The sequence below is a fragment of the Ostrea edulis genome, chromosome 1 (genome assembly GCF_947568905.1).
Source record: "Ostrea edulis chromosome 1, xbOstEdul1.1, whole genome shotgun sequence".
In the NCBI taxonomy this organism is placed as follows: domain Eukaryota; kingdom Metazoa; phylum Mollusca; class Bivalvia; order Ostreida; family Ostreidae; genus Ostrea; species Ostrea edulis.
In genome coordinates this window covers 88,023,576-88,044,175 of record NC_079164.1, presented here as the reverse complement: position 1 = coordinate 88,044,175, position 20,600 = coordinate 88,023,576, and the positions used below count along the sequence as shown (strand labels likewise).

The 20,600-nt window shown below is 34.8% G+C and overlaps 1 protein-coding gene across 5 annotated transcripts in view; it reads right to left on the bottom strand.

Moving 5' to 3' along the window:
- LOC125672587 (kinesin-like protein KIF12) overlaps positions 1-20,600 on the bottom strand; it is a 54,452-nt gene that overhangs the window by 21,401 nt on the left and 12,451 nt on the right. For 3 of the 5 annotated variants that reach the window (XM_056164754.1, XM_056164751.1, XM_056164752.1), the window contains 7 exons: positions 16,429-16,509; positions 13,572-13,650; positions 12,926-13,047; positions 10,201-10,276; positions 9,022-9,036; positions 8,170-8,307; positions 5,227-5,362 (listed from right to left, as the gene is read on the bottom strand). In XM_056164754.1, the coding sequence (XP_056020729.1) occupies positions 5,227-5,362; positions 8,170-8,307; positions 9,022-9,036; positions 10,201-10,276; positions 12,926-13,047; positions 13,572-13,650; positions 16,429-16,509 (647 nt within the window). The remainder of the gene's footprint in view (positions 1-5,226; positions 5,363-8,169; positions 8,308-9,021; positions 9,037-10,200; positions 10,277-12,925; positions 13,048-13,571; positions 13,651-16,428; positions 16,510-20,600) is intronic. The other 2 variants (XM_056164756.1, XM_056164760.1) reach the window with 1 other exon arrangement.

Sequence of the window (20,600 nt, the reverse complement as noted above, 5' to 3'; positions counted from 1 at the left end):
TACAACAATGAATTATTTCAAGAAAATTGTTGAATTTATGATATTGCCTGGTCACTATTCTATAATATGGAGGCTTTATCTTCTGTGTTGACACAGCCGCTGTTTGTCTGCCTTTCCTGTGGAATACCTTTATGTTCTGGTTGTCTATTTCTACCAAACAATGAAAGTCAATTCTACCATCCACCAACATTGACTGATTTTCTAAGGAAGTCCTTTGCTGATATAATTTGTCTATATTTACATATAGTCCATTGCTTGTTGGCTCTATGCAATCACCCTTAACAACTGTCTTATGTACCATATTTACTCTGTTCATTCTAAGCATGTCTGATGACAAGAAAAATTGTTGTAAGATACAAATTAAGTTCAAGTAGTTCATTTAAGTGCACCCTGATTACATACTTGAGGTTGCTTTCTCATTCCCTGCCCATTGTAGGCAATGTAACTTAGATGTTCAATACATGCATGTCATTTCTAAAATTACCACCACCATTTCTATAAACCTAATATTTAGGACTCCTAATTGAAAGTTGTCTTCATTTCTGTGACAGAAATTGGTTTGAAAGCAAATCATTTTTAATTTAACATCAAAGGGAAATGAATTTTGGAAAAGTAATAAACACTTTGGAATACATGCACATGTTAATTACATAATTCACTGGTACAGGTATGCCTTTTTTTTTACCTGGCTAGGATAAGTTCCGATACCCCCAACAAAATCAAAATATACAATTATTTTCAAAAAGAGGTACTGTACCAGTATCTACTGTTATCACACATGTATCTGTCTCATAAACAAATAATTAACCATGAGAAGGATTGACCAATACACACTTAATAAGTTAATTTTAAATTAACCATGAGAAGGATTGACCAATACACACTTAATAAGTTAATTTTAAAGCCACAATTAAACAGTTAGAATATGTAAAAACAAGAGGTACTGTGAGCAATGCTCACTAACAATACCCCCCGCTTACCCCAATCTCCCAAAGGGTGTTGGTAATAGGTATAACCTACCTCTTTTCTGAGTGTAAAAAACAAATGGCATGACAAACCTTGGGTATTCTCGTTTGTAGGGAGAAATGGATTATCTAGGAACACAGCATCTCCATGCGATGAAAAAAGCCGTTAAAGAATTTAAATGGAAACCATATTGCTACTTCGATGTCCAGTGCGCTTGACCTTTGACCTTTTGACCCCAAAATCGATAGAGAATATCTTCATCCAGGGGTCAAAATTAACTTTTTCTACCACAGGCTAATTTTAGCCTGTGGGTAAAAAATCCACAGGCTAAAATGAAAACCTACAAGCTAAAATGAAAATAATGAAGCAGTGCTCTTTTTATATATATATATTTTCAATCAGTGATTTTCCCCATCATTACTGAGCCTAGTGGGTCAACAGGCAGCGTTTGGACAAGACACTAAGTTACGTAAGTCATATGGTGCAATGTCTAGGTCTCTTGATTATCGCACCTCTAACAGTCTAATCCACGACTTGTTTACCGCAGGTCTAGATCCAGTCTTCCAATTTCATGCCACATCAGGGTTGTCATTAGTGATTTTTTAAAGCGAATACAGGACTCATGGCTTTATAAGCAGCACGATCACGAGTCCTATGACTTTTTTGATAATTGTCTACGCGGTGAGAAATACACCCGTGTCGTCACTACAACCCGACCTCAATATGACAATGACATTCTCATGATTCTGATAAAAATAACTACCGGAAGACTTGGTAAAACATTGATTCCGATATTTTTTTGTAGATAAATGAATAACAAAAACGTCATACTTGGAATTATTCAATTTAATCACCCCTATAGGTGAACAGGACTCGTGGCACATGTCGATATGCGATGTCCAATCTCTAAAGCATTTGTTTGACTCCGAGTTTCTTAAAAAATCATAAAAGAAAAATCCGGATAAAAACGGTTATTGAAATCGGTCGTTCATGTAAGCGTTTGTATGATTCAGAGTGCAAGTTTGAGAAAAGCGAATAGCGCATCACCGTATAAAACGGATACGATACGATCATAGTTTGTAAATCACCACTCGCTAAGATTTTCGAGTGTCCATTATTTTTACTCGCTATTTTTCACATGTACTCGCATTTTGCGAGTATTTCTCGCTAATTTCGACCCCTGTCATCCCATGGGTAGTCCATATGTATGATATGGTGACTGTAAGTGGAAAAGATAACGCTTTAGAGCCCGGAAACCATATTGCTACTTCAATGTCCAGTGCGCTTGACCTTTGACCTTTTGACCCCAAAATCGATAGGGAATATCTTCATCCCATGGGTAGTCCATATGTATGATATGGTGACTGTAAGTGGAAAAGATAACGCTTTAGAGCCCGGAAACCATATTGCTACTTCGATGTCCAGTGCACTTGACCTTTGACCTTTTGACCCCAAAATCGATAGGGAACATCTTCATCCCATGGGTAGTCCATATATATGATATGGTGACGGTAGGTGGAAAGGATAATGCTTTAGAGCCCGAAAACCATTGCGTCTACAGACGGACGGACGGACGGACAGACAGACAGAAGGACAACCCGATTCCAGTATTTTCCCACAACAGACCTAAAAAAAAATGTTCCAATTCAAACAATTTATTGTCATTTCTTTTATGTTTTTTTCTTCAATATCAATTTTTCCAGAATTTTTTTTCCTTTGTGAGTTAATTCAGATTCATATATCTTTACTAATTGCAACCCATACATATACGGGTAGCTACAGTGTCATCAGAATCATATGATGCATATAATACAATAATTTTGATAGATGACTTAAGTCTGTTGTTCCCTGGGGAGTGACAAAATATTAAGTATATATAATAAAGTATTATTGGGGGCTTAAAAATGTAACCACAGTTTCTAAGTCTCAGAGCACCTACACAAAGGCTAACCAGCATTCAATGTAGCCATGTTTACGTCAAGCAACCTACCAAGTGTGCTCAAATTCAACCCGTGGATTTAGTGCACCAAGTTTGATGATCCTATAGTTTTATTTATTAGTCCTGTTTTTATTTGACCCATAAGGTGTTGACAAATGCACAGACGAACAGATGCACTGCACCCTGCCTATGATGGGTGTACAAGAACATGTCTGTCTTTGAAACTTTGAGAAATGCACAGGTGTTTCACATTTCGCTCCTACCCAGAAAAGTTAGTTATTGTTAATAATCACCACTCGTCAAATACAGCCAAAGGCAATTTATGTGCTGTAATGAATAGAACACACATCGGTCCTATGTTTAAGATACACACAAAACATCCATATATCTACAGTTTACTTTATTGATTATTTACCAAAAACAGAGTCTGTATAAGTTTCATGAATATGGAGTAAGGGAGAGCACTTAAGATTATTTTTCATCTTTAAACAAATTTAAGCTGGAGTTTTCTCCCATTGACCAAGTTTTTAAAGCCTCAGTATACCTGTACAATGATGATGACTGGAACCTAGTGTGTTGACTAGATATATAACCGAGTTCAGTAAATTTTGGACACATTTTGTTTTCTTTCATACTTTTTTGACATGTGTAACATTAAACATATATATCCATGTCCCTTTTATATCCAAAGGTCATCTACCATATAGCAGTTTTATGGTCCTCTAATACTAGTAGAAAGCATCTTTTTCCTTCTCCCATTTATGATAACAACACTTGAAAGTTACTTTAACCTAAATTTTTAAGTTCCATAAAAGTGACATTCTGCACAAAATCTCTGGAGTTTAAAAGTAAAGGTGTGTCTTTCTGCAAACAGTTGGTACTGAGTACCACAGCTAAGAGTCAACACCGAGACTGTAAATCAATACAAGGGTTATAATTCAATACTCATGAAAACTGCCTTTTGTTCCCAGATCAGGATTTAAAGAGAAGCATTTTATTTTAATTTATATCACCCACAAATCTTGACTTAATTATCAAGAATGTAATTATAGACCAATGCAGAGCGTTCTCTTCAAGAGGAAGAACACCGCAGCCTCAATATCAATACCTCACGACCCAAATTAGCGGATGTTATAAACAGATACAAAAGGATACTTTTAATGTACCTCATTATCAAAGTGGGTTAAAAGTATGACAATTTAAAGACACTAATATTTGTTCAATGAACGAAAGATATATCATGCTTGGATGAAATATAGCATTACATTTAAAAGCCCTCGAACCAGATCAATATCACACAAACAAATAGAACAAAAATTGTTTTCCTTTTAAGAAATCAATCAACATTGACATTTCTCTAACAGTTACAATCACAAATGGTTAAAAGATTGCCGGATTCTGAGGGGCTTATTTTTGACGAACTGCATTAAAGAAAACACTGGGTGTCTGGCTATGTTGTAATATTACCATTCTTACGCCTCTATAAATTGGACTCATGAAAATAAAGAAAACATTTAAATACAAAGGACCAAAGGAATCAATACCCTAGCTACAGCATAATTACAACGTAACCAGAACATGTGATAAATTAAATGCAATTACTGCTCTGTTTCTCGTGTCAGACCAGCGAACTACGGACATCATTCATTCATAGAATGAAGTTACTAACAGCACATACAGATGATTTGATACTGTCAGATGCCTATTACAACGTGATGTGGTCAACAACACTTAATGATTAACCATAAAAACCAATACTTTTCAAGCAAAGAACATGCATCAACACTACGTGTATAATATGGTAAAGTGTTGAATACCGATGAAATGACCATGAATTCTTTTTAATACAAATTATTAAGTGGGAACTGTTAACATATATTACTGAATGGCAAATTTCAAACAGTTTCTTAGCTAAGGTGTTTTTAACACATGTATAATGGGGTGACATAAAATTCTCTTGGATGCACAAGATATATTATCAGACAGATAAAGTGACTTACTTTATTTAGTTCATTAACAATTAGTTCCAAATCTCCTAACCTATAGAATTAATTTTTCAATTATAGAATATTATAGGTCAATAATTCCACAACGGTTGAAATAATGGTCAAGAGTGTTACTTGAATATATCGGCCTTAGACAAGTTCAAAGAAATGTGCCATCAATAGATAAAAGGCTAATTTTTTAATATAGAATCAGATTAAATCAACTGCAGGCATTACTGTGAAGTTTTAAGAACTGTTGTAACCAATCATGCTTAAAGCTATGTACTTGATTCCACTGGAACATTTTTGCCTTTAAATATCTCAAACAGAACTGACCTTCCTCTAGCACTGCCATGAGATCATCCACACATTCGCATTCTGCCACAAATAGATTCTCCACATAAAAACCCTTGTTCTTTGACCACCGCACTTGAAGGTACCGCTTCTGGTTTGGATTCAACAGATCTATCACCTGCAAATCACAATTTCATTATGGTTGAATATAATTAAATGTGAAGTCAATAAAGTGCAATAATTCAATAAATTAAACCTGATGAGGAAAAATATCACATTAGGTCCTCAGTACCCCATTGCTTGTCGTAAGAGGCGACTAAATGTAGCAGTCCTTCGGATGAGACCACAAAAACCGAGGTCCCATGTCACAGCAGGTGTGGCATGATAAAGAACCCTCCCTGCTCAATGGCAATAAGTGCCGAGCATATAAGCCTAAATTTTGCAGCCCTTCACCGGCAGTGGTAACGTCTCCATATGAGTGAAATATTCTCGAGCGGGACGTTAAACAATATTCAATCAATCAATCAATCATCGTGTCATCATACCATATCAAGTTGAGCATGCATACAAACACTTTGTTTCTTAAATTCAATCAACAACAGGCAGAAAAAAAATACAATGAACCAGACACGGATTCAAATCCTGGCCCACTAGCAAAATCTCAGCAGGTGCTCTACCAACTAAGCTATCAGATTGTGGCAATTAAACCCAGCTGACCATCACACATTTCTACCTCCTTACTGGTCTTTGCCACCTCAGATATATACTAGTACAACCCAGGATCATTTTTCCTGGCAGGAATTTTTACTGGTCAGTTCCAGTGCTGGTCTACAGTGGCATATGTAACAGGAAGAGAGAAAATGCAACAGACCAGGACCCCTGAATCTCTACTAAGGTGCTCTACCAACTACACAAACTCTGGCAATCAATCCCAGCTGATAGCTATACACATACATATGATTTCATAGTCTATCATTTCAACAATTTTTCAACACCTTTTGGCTATTTACATACCAATAAAGTTTTTTGTAAGTTTTAACAAAAGACATGTACATGAACAAGCTAAAATATATTTGAGTTCAAGTTAATTATTAAATGTTACATTGCAAAATTTTTATAGCTATTACTGTTATTGTGAAAGATAAAGGTGGAGGAAACTAATGGCAGGGAGTCACTCTATTGTCCATCGTCAATTAAACACACACACAAAACAGGAACTCATCCAATTAACTTCATACATCAGGACTAGCAAAGAATTTCCTCCAGCTTTCACTTTTAGATCATTAAAGAAAAGCCTTGTTTTCACATGCTTTACTCTATTTCTGTAACTCATTCTAAAATGTGGCAATATTCTAATTCTCTAAAAGCTTGATATTGATCTATGTTCACCAACAAGTGTTTAATAATCCTTTTAGGATCTTTTTGCTTGATGGAACATATCTGATGAATCTTGTCAAAATGTAACTTTACATCAAGAATGTTTAAAATTGGACCATATGAATCATACATCAGAGATTCAACTTTTCTTTTCAAGCTCAATCCTTGACTTTCGTGTGCAAGTATAAACACAAATGTGCAATTCTATGAAAGTACAAGGCAACAATATTTATCTCAGCCTTCAACTGATGTCTACATCTTTGTTTATTCTTCATTTGGCCTTTTGCCGAGTCAAAATTTAGAATCTGTAAGTTGCGGAATTTAAGGATTGAGAAATTTTGAACCCATGATGCATTGAATAATTGTTTTCAAATGGGCAAAGGGTATCCATGTGCCCAACTTTACAGACTAATATGCCTAATACACTGAACCATTAACATGCAAATGATAAAAAATGTGTGTTCTTACCACTTTCTTTCTTAAACCCTCTTAGTTACTAACAGTCAGAAATATCTGACGTTTACTTGGCTTTTATATGATTTTGATATTTACTGGTACAGTAAATATCAAAATCATAAAAAAAGTCAGGTAAATGTCAGATATTTCAGACTAAGTTACTAAATGCCTACAGACAATGTTCAGCAAACTCAAATGGAAAGGAAAAATAATTGCTTTCGACTCTCTCGTATGTCCATGTGCTGTTTTAATTTTCAATTCATTTTAAGTGAAATAGACATCTGGATATGTCGCAGAAAAACTTAAAATATTCACTGCTTCTTCTCCACATCGGGAATTTACTTAGTTTGTGACAGTTCATACATACTATTTGCTGTAAACAAACTACATTCAAATAAATTATTAAGACATTTTCAAGATAGGCAAAAAGATCTGTACTGATATTCAGATAACCATGAATTGATGGGTTTTTTTTATTTGGAAACACTTTATAAAAGATGTTTAATAATTTATGATGTGATGTACATGAATTAGCAGAACAAATTAGCAAGGAAAGCACAAACATATGACTGAAGGTTTACAGTACTGTAAATAGATTTTATGTAATCATAGATTTTAAAGTGTCATTAATAGATTTTACAGTATCATTAATAGATTTTACAGTATTATTAATAAAATTTTACAGTGTCATTAATAGATTTTACAATGTCATTAATAGATTTTACAGTATCATTAATAGATTTTACAGTATTGCTAATAAAAATTCACAGTGTCATTAATAGATTTTACAATGTCATTAATAGATTTTACATTATCATTAATAGATTTTACAATATTGCTAATAAAAATTCACAGTGTCATTAATAGATTACCATGTACACATGTGTAGCGGTCAGACGAGTTTGATCGCTGGTGGCCAGTTAGCTCAATTGGTAGAGGACCTGACTATAGATTCAGAGGGGCTGGGTTCAAATCCCAGTCTGGTCCGTTGCATTTTCTCCCTTCCTGTTACACATGCATAAAGATGGCCAGGGCAAGATATTTACTGGTTCAATGCATATTTCTAGGAGGATATCCATAAATTAAGTAATATTCACCTTTTATTATAGATTCCTACAGAGGGAGAAGAATAGGCAGGTGTGTCAGATTTACCTGTTCATTGTAGATTTCCAGGTAGGAAGCCCTGATGACCTTATTTCCACTCACGCTCTCTGCCTGCTGTAGAAGGTAAGAAAATGATCGCTGCATCAGCCCCACCATGTCTGGGTCTGGATGCTTCCCTCCCTCAAACTGAAATAGACAACCGCAGTCCGAGCACGTCAAGCACATGCATGTCGCACATGGGCAGCATGGGAAAAAAAGAAAGAGATATGTTTTGAAATGTATGTGCAAGTTGGTTGTGAAAAATTTACAGACAACAACAGCAAAAAGTGATGTGATTTTCTAGGATGTGCAAAACATCTACATACATGTATGATGTCATTTTACATGCACTGGTGACAAATGTGACCATTAAAGGTGAAGCATTTTAAAAGTGCAAATCTAACTTATTGGCCTATGTTCTTACACGGTCTGCAACAGACATGTATGGAATTAATGTACTGAGTTCAAAACCATTTCCATAATTTATTTTAATGCATTGAAACTTTTTTAAATTTTCTGTGAAATAAGATGGCATCCTCTGGTAATGCAATGCAATTCTATTTCATATGTTAATATTCAATGGGAGTGCACTCTGACTCCTTGATTCAACAACATGTGCTGAGTTAAACTATGTGTACATCATATAGTAATAATACACTAGTCTGTGCCTTCCAATATTACAAGAATTTCAGAATATAAAGGACTTCAATTCCTGCTTAAATACAATAAAAGTCTTTAAAACAAGTGAGTTATCTGAAAGTTAGCACCTTTAATAATGGTAATTTCAGGTGAAAGTAAAATGGGGGGGGGGGGGGTTAAAGGAGGGGGGTGGGGGTATGGATTATCAACACTTGTACACACCTCCTCATCATATAACTGTAAAATCAAAGGAAATCATGTCTCAGTAACTTTGTATAAAAATACCCATTCCACTCGCTCACACTCATTAATAAAATAACAATTACTACGCAAAAAGCATTTGCAGATTTAAACTATTAAGATACAAATAGCAATGGTGATGAATTTAAATAGAAACCATTAACTACATACATGTATGCATGTAAAAGTATCTCCCATAAAAATATATTTCTGACTACTATAGTGATCAAATCATTATTTTTCTTTACATGACATGCACACACAATATACTAGTAAATTCAAGAAATGTGTTGTATAATAATATCTTTCTGTTTTACGCACTTTGTCTTCTTTGAATCAGAGTAACAATCTTTTGACTATGACTAAATCTAACAGAACACCGACATGCCAGAGTGCAGAGAGAACCACACCAAACCTTACCCTATCACTCTTCTAGTGACCAGTGAAAAACAGCACAATGTACAATTACTAGCTAATATAGGTATATAGTTTAAAAATGCATTATACTATAAACCTTTTTCTTTTCTTTCAAGCATAAAATTGCAATATGTGGTACATTTTATCTGTATGGTTTATAAAGAAATCTTAAAGAATGTATTGCCATCTTAATTACGGTAGAGAGAGAATTGAAGGAGAAGAACTCGTAAGTTATTTGAACTTGTTTCTGATCCTTTTGTATATCATGTATGTACAATAAAATATGTTGAAATCATTCAAATTAATTAGAGAGTCTTTCCTCAGACTATGACCATGATTTATATGATTATCTGCACATTTTCGTGCCATATGTACACGGCAGATTTCATATATTATTGTCTGAACCCTATATTCAAAATTTGTCACCAGAAGACTTTGCATACTTAAATCCAATGAATGAATAAAATAAAGATTCAATGGATGAGCTCAATTAGCAGTAATTTTGAGATAGTTTTCTTTACTACATATATTTTCCTTTTAAAATCTTGAATCAACAGACAAGGACTGGTAATAATAACATATGTATACATGTATATTTCATTTGTAGAATGAATGAAACCCAAGACTGAAATATGCATTTACATTAACACTGAACTATTAAGGGCATAAATCACGTAATGTCTGCGTGTGGTATTTTAAAAAGAAACCATGACATGGTGATATGTATCCCATGATTCCCTGTACCTGCTGTGGGGGACCAGTCATTGTGTGTGTTTTTCCACTTCCTGTCTGACCAAAAGCCAAGGCAGTGCAGGCATACCTGTAAAACACAATTGAAATAGTTTCAACAGGTGCATGATAAAGGACAAGACATGTATATTCAAAATTCAATGGTAACTATATTAAAGTTTAAGTAGAACAACATATTGTAAGTATTGCAATTTTAGCAATACATATGCCCCCTACCAGCCGCAAGTCAAGTCGTCTGTGTAAATATATTGTGCATGAATAATCATATGTATGTCAAGTTAATGCACAAGAATAACCATGCAGGTTCATATTAAAGTGAATGTAATCATTTCAACTTAAAAGAAGACGACAAGAGTATAAGCATCATCAAGAAAACAGAACCACAACAACAGGTGTAACTGAAAACAAGTCAGTATGCAAAGCTCACTGCCCACCCCAGAGACAGCTAAACAGACAGACAACAATATCTGTTATGCTCTGTAGGGACCCACCCCACAGACAGCTAGACAGACAACAATATCTGTCATGTTCTGTAGGGACCCACCCCACAGACAGCTAGACAGACAGAGACAGCTAGACAGACAGACATCTAGACAGACAATGATATGTTATGTTCTGTAGGGAACACAAAAGATGATCAAACTTTCAGTATAACTTTTTCCTTCAATATTTTAGGACAAATAAAACATTACACGTCAAGGAACACAAAATGCAAAAAAAAAAATATCAACTAAACAATCTCCTAAACAGTTGTACATGTACATAATTATGTACAAAACACATACAGTCAGGTAAGTGCACTATATTTTCATATCTATATATATACACTTGAAGATAATCCAGTTTTAATCTCTTAATGCTTACCCATATTAAGTTAAAATTTGGCTAGGTTTCAAAAAAAATTCAGGTCAAGAATTACAATGTCATTTTGTAAATATTATGTATGCTGACTAAATGAAATAAAAAAAGAATATCATACATGTATATTCTTCACAACAAGTCCTAACATTCGTAATATTTTCCCCAAAATCATACAGTATGCATGTCTCAGATGTACATGTACTTATGTAAAAATGTTGAATGCCAACAAATTGTCTGTCTGGGTATTCATTGCTATCAAGACTTTTCTCAATTACCGGGTGGTATTATATCAGTTGTCTAAGTCCTCCATAAATAATATATGATTACTTGATAATTAGTCTGGAAAACTTTGAATGTTATTGCACCAGTACATGTAAATTTTAAACTAGGATATAAATCAGAAGACATATATATATTCATTTACTCTATAAATGAGTTGCTTTGCCTGATAGACAATTTTCATTTAATATGTTTAATAATTTCTTTAATGACATACACCTATTGAAAACTTTTTTTTAACAAAACCTATCAGTAATTGTTTTGACTGACAAACAGAAGTCATTGCAGGGACCAACATAATCTCTCCTCAACTAGTGTTGTTGTGACATAATTTCCTCAAAATCTCTGTACGGTAGCATTTTTCTTTTTCCATTAATTATTCTCTTTTTGTACCAACCATAGACAATCTGAAGGTTGAAACCTACTTGTGTCATCATACTATTGTGACCTTGACATAAATCTAAACATGTCATTTCTGAACATGCATTCACCAAGATACAGAGATTGAAGTCTGTAGGGTGAAAAACATTGGATATACTACTCTACATTGTCATTAGGCTGACTTCCTTTTAAAGCATGGATGAAAATATAGATATCAGCAATATTTGTTTATTCATTTCCAATTTCATTGCCTAGCTGAGTACCTCAGTAGGTCAGCACATCGACTGCAAACTGTAGATCACAGGTTCCTAGACCAGCAGGGTTTTTTAATTTTTTTCAGATTGCTTTCTACTAAAACTGCATTTTTTGACAAAATGAAGTAAATTTGAGAGTTTTCAATTTCAAAATATTGTATATATCCTCCACTTTTCATCCATATCAAATTTCTCTGGTGTAGCATACCTCCTTAAAAGAGTTGATAGACATGCTGACAAAAGTAATTATATCAAAAAGAGGCTCTATGATTTGAATTAAAGTTGTATTTCAACCATATATTTCAATCCTGCAACTTAGATATTCTTGGATCTGCTAGAAATGGAATCTGACATTTTTGTCACTTAATTTCCTGCCAACACTAATCTAGTTAAAGAGTTATACCTTTCTACCCCGAGGTTTGTATTTCCGTTTGAATTTATAATTAATTTGAGACACAATGAGTATAATCTACTATGTGTAAGGCCTAAAGGTCTGTAAAAATCAAAACCTAGCAAATAGAAACATTCTGTGGACCTCTGAAAGTGATTAGAAATTTGATTTGCGATATATATCAATTAATTTAAATAAGAACCATGACCCCAAAGCTTGGAACTACAAAACACTTAAACAAGGTACACATGAATCTCTCTGCCTGTCCTAATCATACCAAAACTACTTGAATAAGATTTTATGTCTTCAATTTCTTTAAAGTGCATTTGAAACATCTCAAAGATATCAAATTTTCAGTAATATACTTCAAAGTTCTACAACAAGGTTACCGGTACTTGAACAAGTACTGCTCAGAAATTGATTTTATGATTCATGAATCTCAAGAGTTTGCATTCAAACACCCCTAACACTTTATACATGTAACAAATAATTTTTAAAAATACCAATTTTTCATATCTGAGTTTAATTCATGCAATATAAGTAAAAGGTTTACCCATTTAGAGCCATGTCTATGAGTTTCTTCATCCCAGAGTTCTCAAACACATCCTCCTGGGTGGCCTCTGGCTCAAATACCACATTATAACCAAACTGTTTGGGCTGGTTGAAGTTCTGAACCTAAAATCAGCAAAGTTAAAAATCAACCTTTCTAATAGGTAAATGTAATACGAAATAAATATATCATTGTTTAAACATTAGGAGAGTCCGTTTGAACTGTTTTATACATGTGACACATAATGTGACGGATATCACTTCATGCTTTTAAGGCTTTTAGGATTTTCTAGTTCCTAGTTTGATAAGATTTCAGTCTGAAAGTCTACATTTCTTTCTCCTAAAATACTCGGGGGGGGGGGGGGGGGGGGGGGGAATCTTTTCCATCTCATACATTATCATGTGTTTGTGTCATACTATGCCCCATATTGTGTCCAAGTCAAAGGGTGAGCAATTTAATTTGACCTTCAGCCTTGACCTTCACCTTTATATAGCATATTGTCTTAGATCTCCGGGTCACCATGAAGTCTCTATCTTGTACAATGCAATAGTACACCATTAGAGGACAGACAAGCAGACAAAGAATATGCCCCGATCTTCAATTTCCAGGGTGTAAAACGTGCTGGGGCACAGATGCAAAAATTACATACCTCCAGCCTGCCCCCGCCATGGAACATAGCACAAAAGGTATCATTCCTGCTCTGCTCCTGAGAATTCAGAGGCCGAACTCTGTCAAAAATAAAACAGTGAATTCATACTATTAACAAACCAGAGTATCATGAACATAGGAAACAAATGTACCATAAGTCATTTTTAAAAACTCTACTTTGCTAAAAGAAAATTTCATACAGTAGGATAGCACAATCTTGGTAGTATCTGATATTCCTCAGACAATATTATCATAGCAGTTCTTAATCATACAATTATGATTGTACAGAAATATCTTATAATAGAAAGTAACATTAGAACCATTGTGATATTCATTCAGTTTATTTTTTTAATCATATACAAGGACTTTTTTTAAAAAAAATTATGTATTTCTTGTTTCTAAATTCTATATTTCAAAGGTCTTTGTATTGGAATATGCAAGATTTCTGATCATTGTACAACTTCAAAGCAAAATTACCAATGGCAGCGATTTGACACAATTCTAATCCTCTGATAAACAGTTGCATTATTTATGTTGCATTCATCAAATTAATAGGACAAAGTATCCTACTTCACAGTGAACGATGTGTTTACACACGTCCCTCACCCGTCTTACTCCAGTGACAGTACAAACCAATATCTACATGGAAATGAAATCGGATGTCGATTAATCACAATTTTTATGTCATTCATGATGAAATTCGTTCCAATGTTTGCAATGTAAACAGATATTAACTAAAGAGTTGTACGACCCCAACCACTGTATGGAGAGGTACTACGGTCGTGGTCAATGAGCCAGTCAGGGGTGGCAGGAATACTGACACTGCATCCAGTGGAATGTTCTCTAGATTTAATGTAAAAGCAATCAAATACGATCTCAATTGTCTGAATAACCAAGCTGATAAATCTCAGAACAAACCAATGTACTTTGAAATTACAAACAAAATGTCGTGTCGTATCTGTGCTCCAAGTCTGACACTTGCACTGCTACTTAAACAAATGTCTCCAAATATCAAGAAAACCCATTTTTTTTACAAATCGCTTTCTTAATTTGCTTAGAGAATTCAATCCAAAAGAAGATAAACATTTAAATAATCTCGAGTTACCTTAGGAAATAGGTCTGACATTTTCAAGTGAGTTTCTTTGTGTAACAATAAACATGAAAGGTAGGGAAAATGTATCATAAATTGATCACACTGAAATCTCAATACTTGGTCCCCTCTCAATCTGCCTTCTACACACCTGACACCCCAGGTAAACAAAATGCACACGGTATATATGCAGGTGCATTTATCTTTTAAAACAACTGTGAGTAAACCGTTAAAACAAACACTGGTTCTAATAGAAATTCTATGTGATATCATTTATATAACACTTCACAGTTGATGCTACCACTTCAAAGCTGAACTATATATACATGTGCTATTGGGAAATTTACACTAATATACAAATAACTTCCAAGTTTCTGTGGGTGGTAAAAAACACACTGCAGCCTGTTACCATATAAGAGTTAAAATGACTATGAGAGACACACTTGGAGAACACCATGGTTCTACCACTGTAGTGTGGTTTCTCTGTAGTTATGACAATCCAGTCCTGGAAAACTCATATCAACAGACTAACTTTCCTACCCATTAAGGAAATAACCATGTTACTATATAGCAGTCAAATAGACTAACCCTTCACTTATCAAACACCCTACCCATTAAGGAAATCACAATCCAACCCAGTCAGCCCTGCTTCAGTTCCTCAACAATTCTTCACTTAAACTAACAGGTGACAATCAAAAATTATATACATGTGTATTAAACAATTTTTTTTTTTATAAAGCACAATCTGCAATATACACCGAGAAAGAGAGTCATAAAATTTTATAGAGGAATCAGGCTCTACCGCTACCGCTGACTACACTAATACAAGAATACTCGATTGGTGCAACTTTCTGTTGCCTGGTAAATTTACACTTACTATATGTTACAGACACAGTTCTTCAGTATACATGGCTGCTTTACTCTGCCAACTTTAGTGTCTCGTAAAAGACTGAGGGCAGCATAAATCAAAGTTATGTAAGAGGAAAGGAGAACATTTATTGTTGGACCAGGAATCGAAACTGGGACCCATGCATTGAAACTGGGACCCATGCATTACTGGTCAGGTGCTCTAACCAGTGAGCTTTCCCAGTGATTTTTCTACATTTTTTACAAGGGTCCTGTGGCTTTCGAATTGGGAAAAACTGTCGACATTTCAGTCAAATTGGGAAAAATCAATTTTATCTTAGTTAAGTTTTAAATTCATATCAAACATTATAGTATCTTTACTTTACACATCTAATTTTCTTTAACCTTCTAAAATTTTCAACTATCCCATCCAAATCATTCCCATAACTCTTTGTTAAGTCTTATGTATATAATTCACATCGAATGTTTATTTTTTTCAAATACGTTTTCCTTTCATAATTTTATTATTGGAAAAAATGCAAGCTAATTAAATTGGGGGAAAATTGACAATTTTTAGGAGGGGAAAGGGCCGAAATTCTGACCCAAAATGGGCCTTAAAAAATCACTGTTTCCAAGCAAATATCTAAGGTCCATAAAGCTCAAACCACTACACTGTCCCCCCACCTAAAATTGTCTTTGCCTTCAATGACATATAATCCAGATTCTTTTGCCTACAAGTCCAACAGGTCGTCAATAGCACCAAATGTAACAGGAAACAATAAAATTTATGCTTAACCAGGAATCAAACCCAGGATCTGCATTACTAGTCAGGTGATCTATCCAGATATCCATGGTCCATATAGCCCAAACCACTAGTTGCATTGGTCAGATACCTGATCCAATAAACCTCTCAAATATTTACCTGAGGACAACGTTAATGTGGTCATCTAGCTGGTCATCTGATGTTTCTGTGGCAGCAGCTGAGGACAGCGTGGTGGAACTCCTGAAATTATACGGCATCGCATTAACTTCTCTCTCTTGAAAATGACTACCTAAATTAGCTGTGCAAACAATGTTCTCGTCCACAAGACCGCTGTGTGTTACATTTAAACTTTTACTGCTACTTTGTTACTTTCCCCTTTTTATCAGAACTTCTTCACATAATATACACAATAATGTATTCTCAATCATTTACAATGTAAGATTACAGAAGTTCACATCAATGAATTTATGGACTGAAAGGGCATTAACAGGGACTTACTTTATTATACACTAACAAATATTCACTGAAAAAGACTATCGAGGCAATAGGCCATTCTATTGGGATTTCATTTTTACATGCAGAGGGAAATTCCCTACACATACATCCAGCCAGATGATATTCTTGCTATTAAAAAGCTGGCACATACTCTAGGACCATTGATTGACTGATTGAATATTGTTTAATGTCCTGCTCGAGAATTTTTCTCCCACATGGAGACGTCACCACTGCCGGTGAAGGGCTGCAAAATTTAGGCCTATGCTCGGCGCTTACGCCTTTGAGCAAGGAGGGATCTTTATCGTGCCACACCTGCTGTGACACGGGGCCTCATTTTTCACGGTCTCATTCGAAGGATCGCATCATTTAGTCGCTTCTTACGATAAGCAAAGGGTACTGAGGACCTATTCTAACCCAGATCCCCACAGGAGTAGAGAATCATAGAAGATACACACTGTATTTGAAACATTTTATAAAGAACATAGATTGCAATTAACTTTTATAAATTAAACATAACTTCCCTTAATAAAAAAATATTGCATATATAAAGCAGAGAAGTTCAATATATATGGAACAGGATACAGATAATTCTGCCCTAGCCCAGGGTTGCACTCACATCCTGTAGAACCAAACCTCTTAGCAAAACTTGGCCTGTGCGCTAGACCACTTGGCCCTCTTGGGAAGTTTCAATGACTGTGACAATAGAATTCTCATGAAGCTGTCACATTAAACATTTTAATATACATTTCTGTATATAAATATACTTTACACCTATAAAAAGTCCATTAAAACTTGGTACAACCTGTACCTTCCTCAGGATGGGGGATGAACGGTTGCATGAATATAAATCTTCCAAATATAAATCAATCAAAATGCATACCTCCATATAAACAATAAGCATCCCGCTTAAACAGGAATAAAGGATCCTATAACTAGATTTGACCTTTGGTGTCCCAATTAATATTTTAAAACTCTTCTGATATACATGTAATTTATTATGAAATTCAAACTGTACCAGTACATTAGCATGCAGTAATGTACAAAGACTCTGGTCTCAGACACAGTATGAATACATGTATACGTACGTACTTTATTCACTGCTGAAATTAAAGTTCGGTCTGCGATGCTTTCAGAAAAAAAGGCCTTTAATTCTACTGGAATCCCTCCAGCATATGTATATACATAATCATGTCCAAGATTCGTAAAGTGTCAGGTTTATATAGAATACACCAGCTCTTGGGATGACTATCAGTTGGATTTAAAGCCCTATTGTATCTGTATTGTGAAAACAGTTCAATGGGATATTGTCCTGTAGTGGTGGAATGCTTGTGGATTGTTTAGTTTTCAGTCCATTTACATTTTAAAAGGAATCAAAACTACGGAAATTATAAAATAACAGTATCTATAATAAACTGCTACTGTTTGTGAAGAAAATTTACATGCTGAAGGGTTATAAGGGCATAGGGCTTTATCATAAGTAAATATAATTATACATCAAAATAAAAAAAAAACCTGTATTCAGACATGTGAAAGGTTATATGCATGACTCTTTGATCCACTTATAACTATAACACCTCTCGATTCTCAGACCCTTCACACTGAATCGAAGACAGACTAACTAATTTGAGCTACAGTGAGATCAGTGACAGTGGTGCATGAGGGATGGTAGATACCTTAAAAGTACTGAGTTTTACTGACTCAACTCAACTACTTCAGGTTAATTAATGATCAGAAATATACGAGAAGAGACATGAATCACATTATCAGTATCTTGATATAACCTGTATACAACATCTTTATATACAACACTTTATTCTAAAAACAACTATTTAAATGAAAAAGGTGAGAAATTCCAAGTTTTCCTCCCATTTCTAAAAAGAACAGATCTATTATAAAGGACAGATAGGGGAGGCCAGGGGAGGGGGGGGTCATGTCATGGGAGGTCTGAGGAAGAAGTCCAAACCATATGATATTTTTAAAAATGAAAATATAGAAATTATTTAAATATTAACACATGTTTAAGCCACTGCACATTTTCCAGAGCTTTTTTATGCTTAAACTGAAGCATATATTGAATGACAAATACAATGTAACATTATTTAGGTTTCGTGTGTAAATGCATGATAATGTTATAAGGGAAAGTTTTATATTGAATGGATTTAAAATAAGTTTGCTGACCATCAATGTTGGCAAGAACTAGTAAGATTAACACACAGCCAACAAAATCATGGCCAAATCTCATTCTCTCCTCCAAAGAGAGAGAGAGAGAGAGAGAGAGAGAGAGAGAGAGAGAGAGAGAGAGAGAGAGCAACTGGTGTTTTCATTTTTTCCTCAGAAAAGTATAGTTCTGCCACTAAAATTGAGGCAAGGTACTTACAAACAGCAATATTTACAACTGTGGGTTACAATGTTATTTTTCCTTGTCCAGTAAATGATATTTGGACCCCTTACTAGAATTCTTAGATCCACCCCTATAATAACTGGCTGAGGCAGATGGCCTCACATACAGATGAGTACTATCACATTCCAAGCAGAATGAACTAGGCAAACTTACTGGAGCTTGATAACTTATATGCATAACAGTTTTATAATGATACTGCAGGCAATTCTGACCTGGAAAATTCACTAATTCACATATGAGGCATGCAGTCATCGATATGATAAATGAATTAAAAAGTTATTTAGCATAAAAATATCAATGCTCTGACCCCATGAATTTTACATGTTGATATTAAGAGCTTAAAGCTACACATTTGTTCAGAGGGGCCTCAAACCCTATCATGAAATATTAAAACAATTATTGCAAGTATATTCAATAATAAATCATTATTCTCCATCTCCTGATATAGTTAAACAGTCAACATATGCAATACCTCTTTGCACAAAACCATTGACCTGGCAGTCAGTCATTGACTGCTGTGTGACATTTCCTACAATTCAATAAGAATAGCTGACACAGACAAAAGCTTATCTTAATACCTTTTACAATTACATCAGATTAGCTGCACATATATTTCTATGAAAGGACTGAATTAAGATGATGAGGTTTGCAACAACTAGTTATATAGTAGTCAGGATAACATACCATGATACAAAAAAACACCCCCAACTAGAAAACTCCGTATCAGCAGTGGCGGATCTACACCCAATGGGGGGGGGGGGGGGTGAGAACCAAAGGGTCAAAGGGGGAGGGCATGGGAGAAAATTTAATGCATTTTCGACTGAAATTCTTGTTGCTTCTTCCTTTCATTTATAGTCACCACATCCTTTATAGGTTCGGGTGTGGTAAAAAAAAAAAAAAAAAAAGAGGGGTATGAGTGTGTTTCCACCCCACCCCCCAAAATCCGCCACTGATAAGTCAAGTATAATATAAACTCACTACATTGTACAACGTTTAGTTCCTCATCTCACTGAACAATTGTTGGCTGGGATTCTGGGCTATACTTATTAGATACGAGTCCCTCCCCCCTTCCCTGGATTGAACTTTTACCCTAGAGTTCCTTTTGAACAATATATTGTTCCTCAAGGGTTTATATAGATAATTTACTGTTGCCCTCAGCAACAGTAATAGTATGCAGACACATCAACACATTTAAATTAAAACCCCATCCCCATTCGTCATCTTTGCTAGTCATGCAGATGACAAAAGTAATCGCTGAAAATGAATAGAACGAAAAATTGGGTCTCCTGGTTATAGATCTATAAAAATATTGATATTGCAGTATCTTTTAGAATTTCATTTCGGGAATATACTGCTCAACGGGTCAAACAGAGGCCTCAGGGCCGTCCACAGATTCTTCAAAGTTAAAGGGATACCGCTGTTTTTTGATACTCTT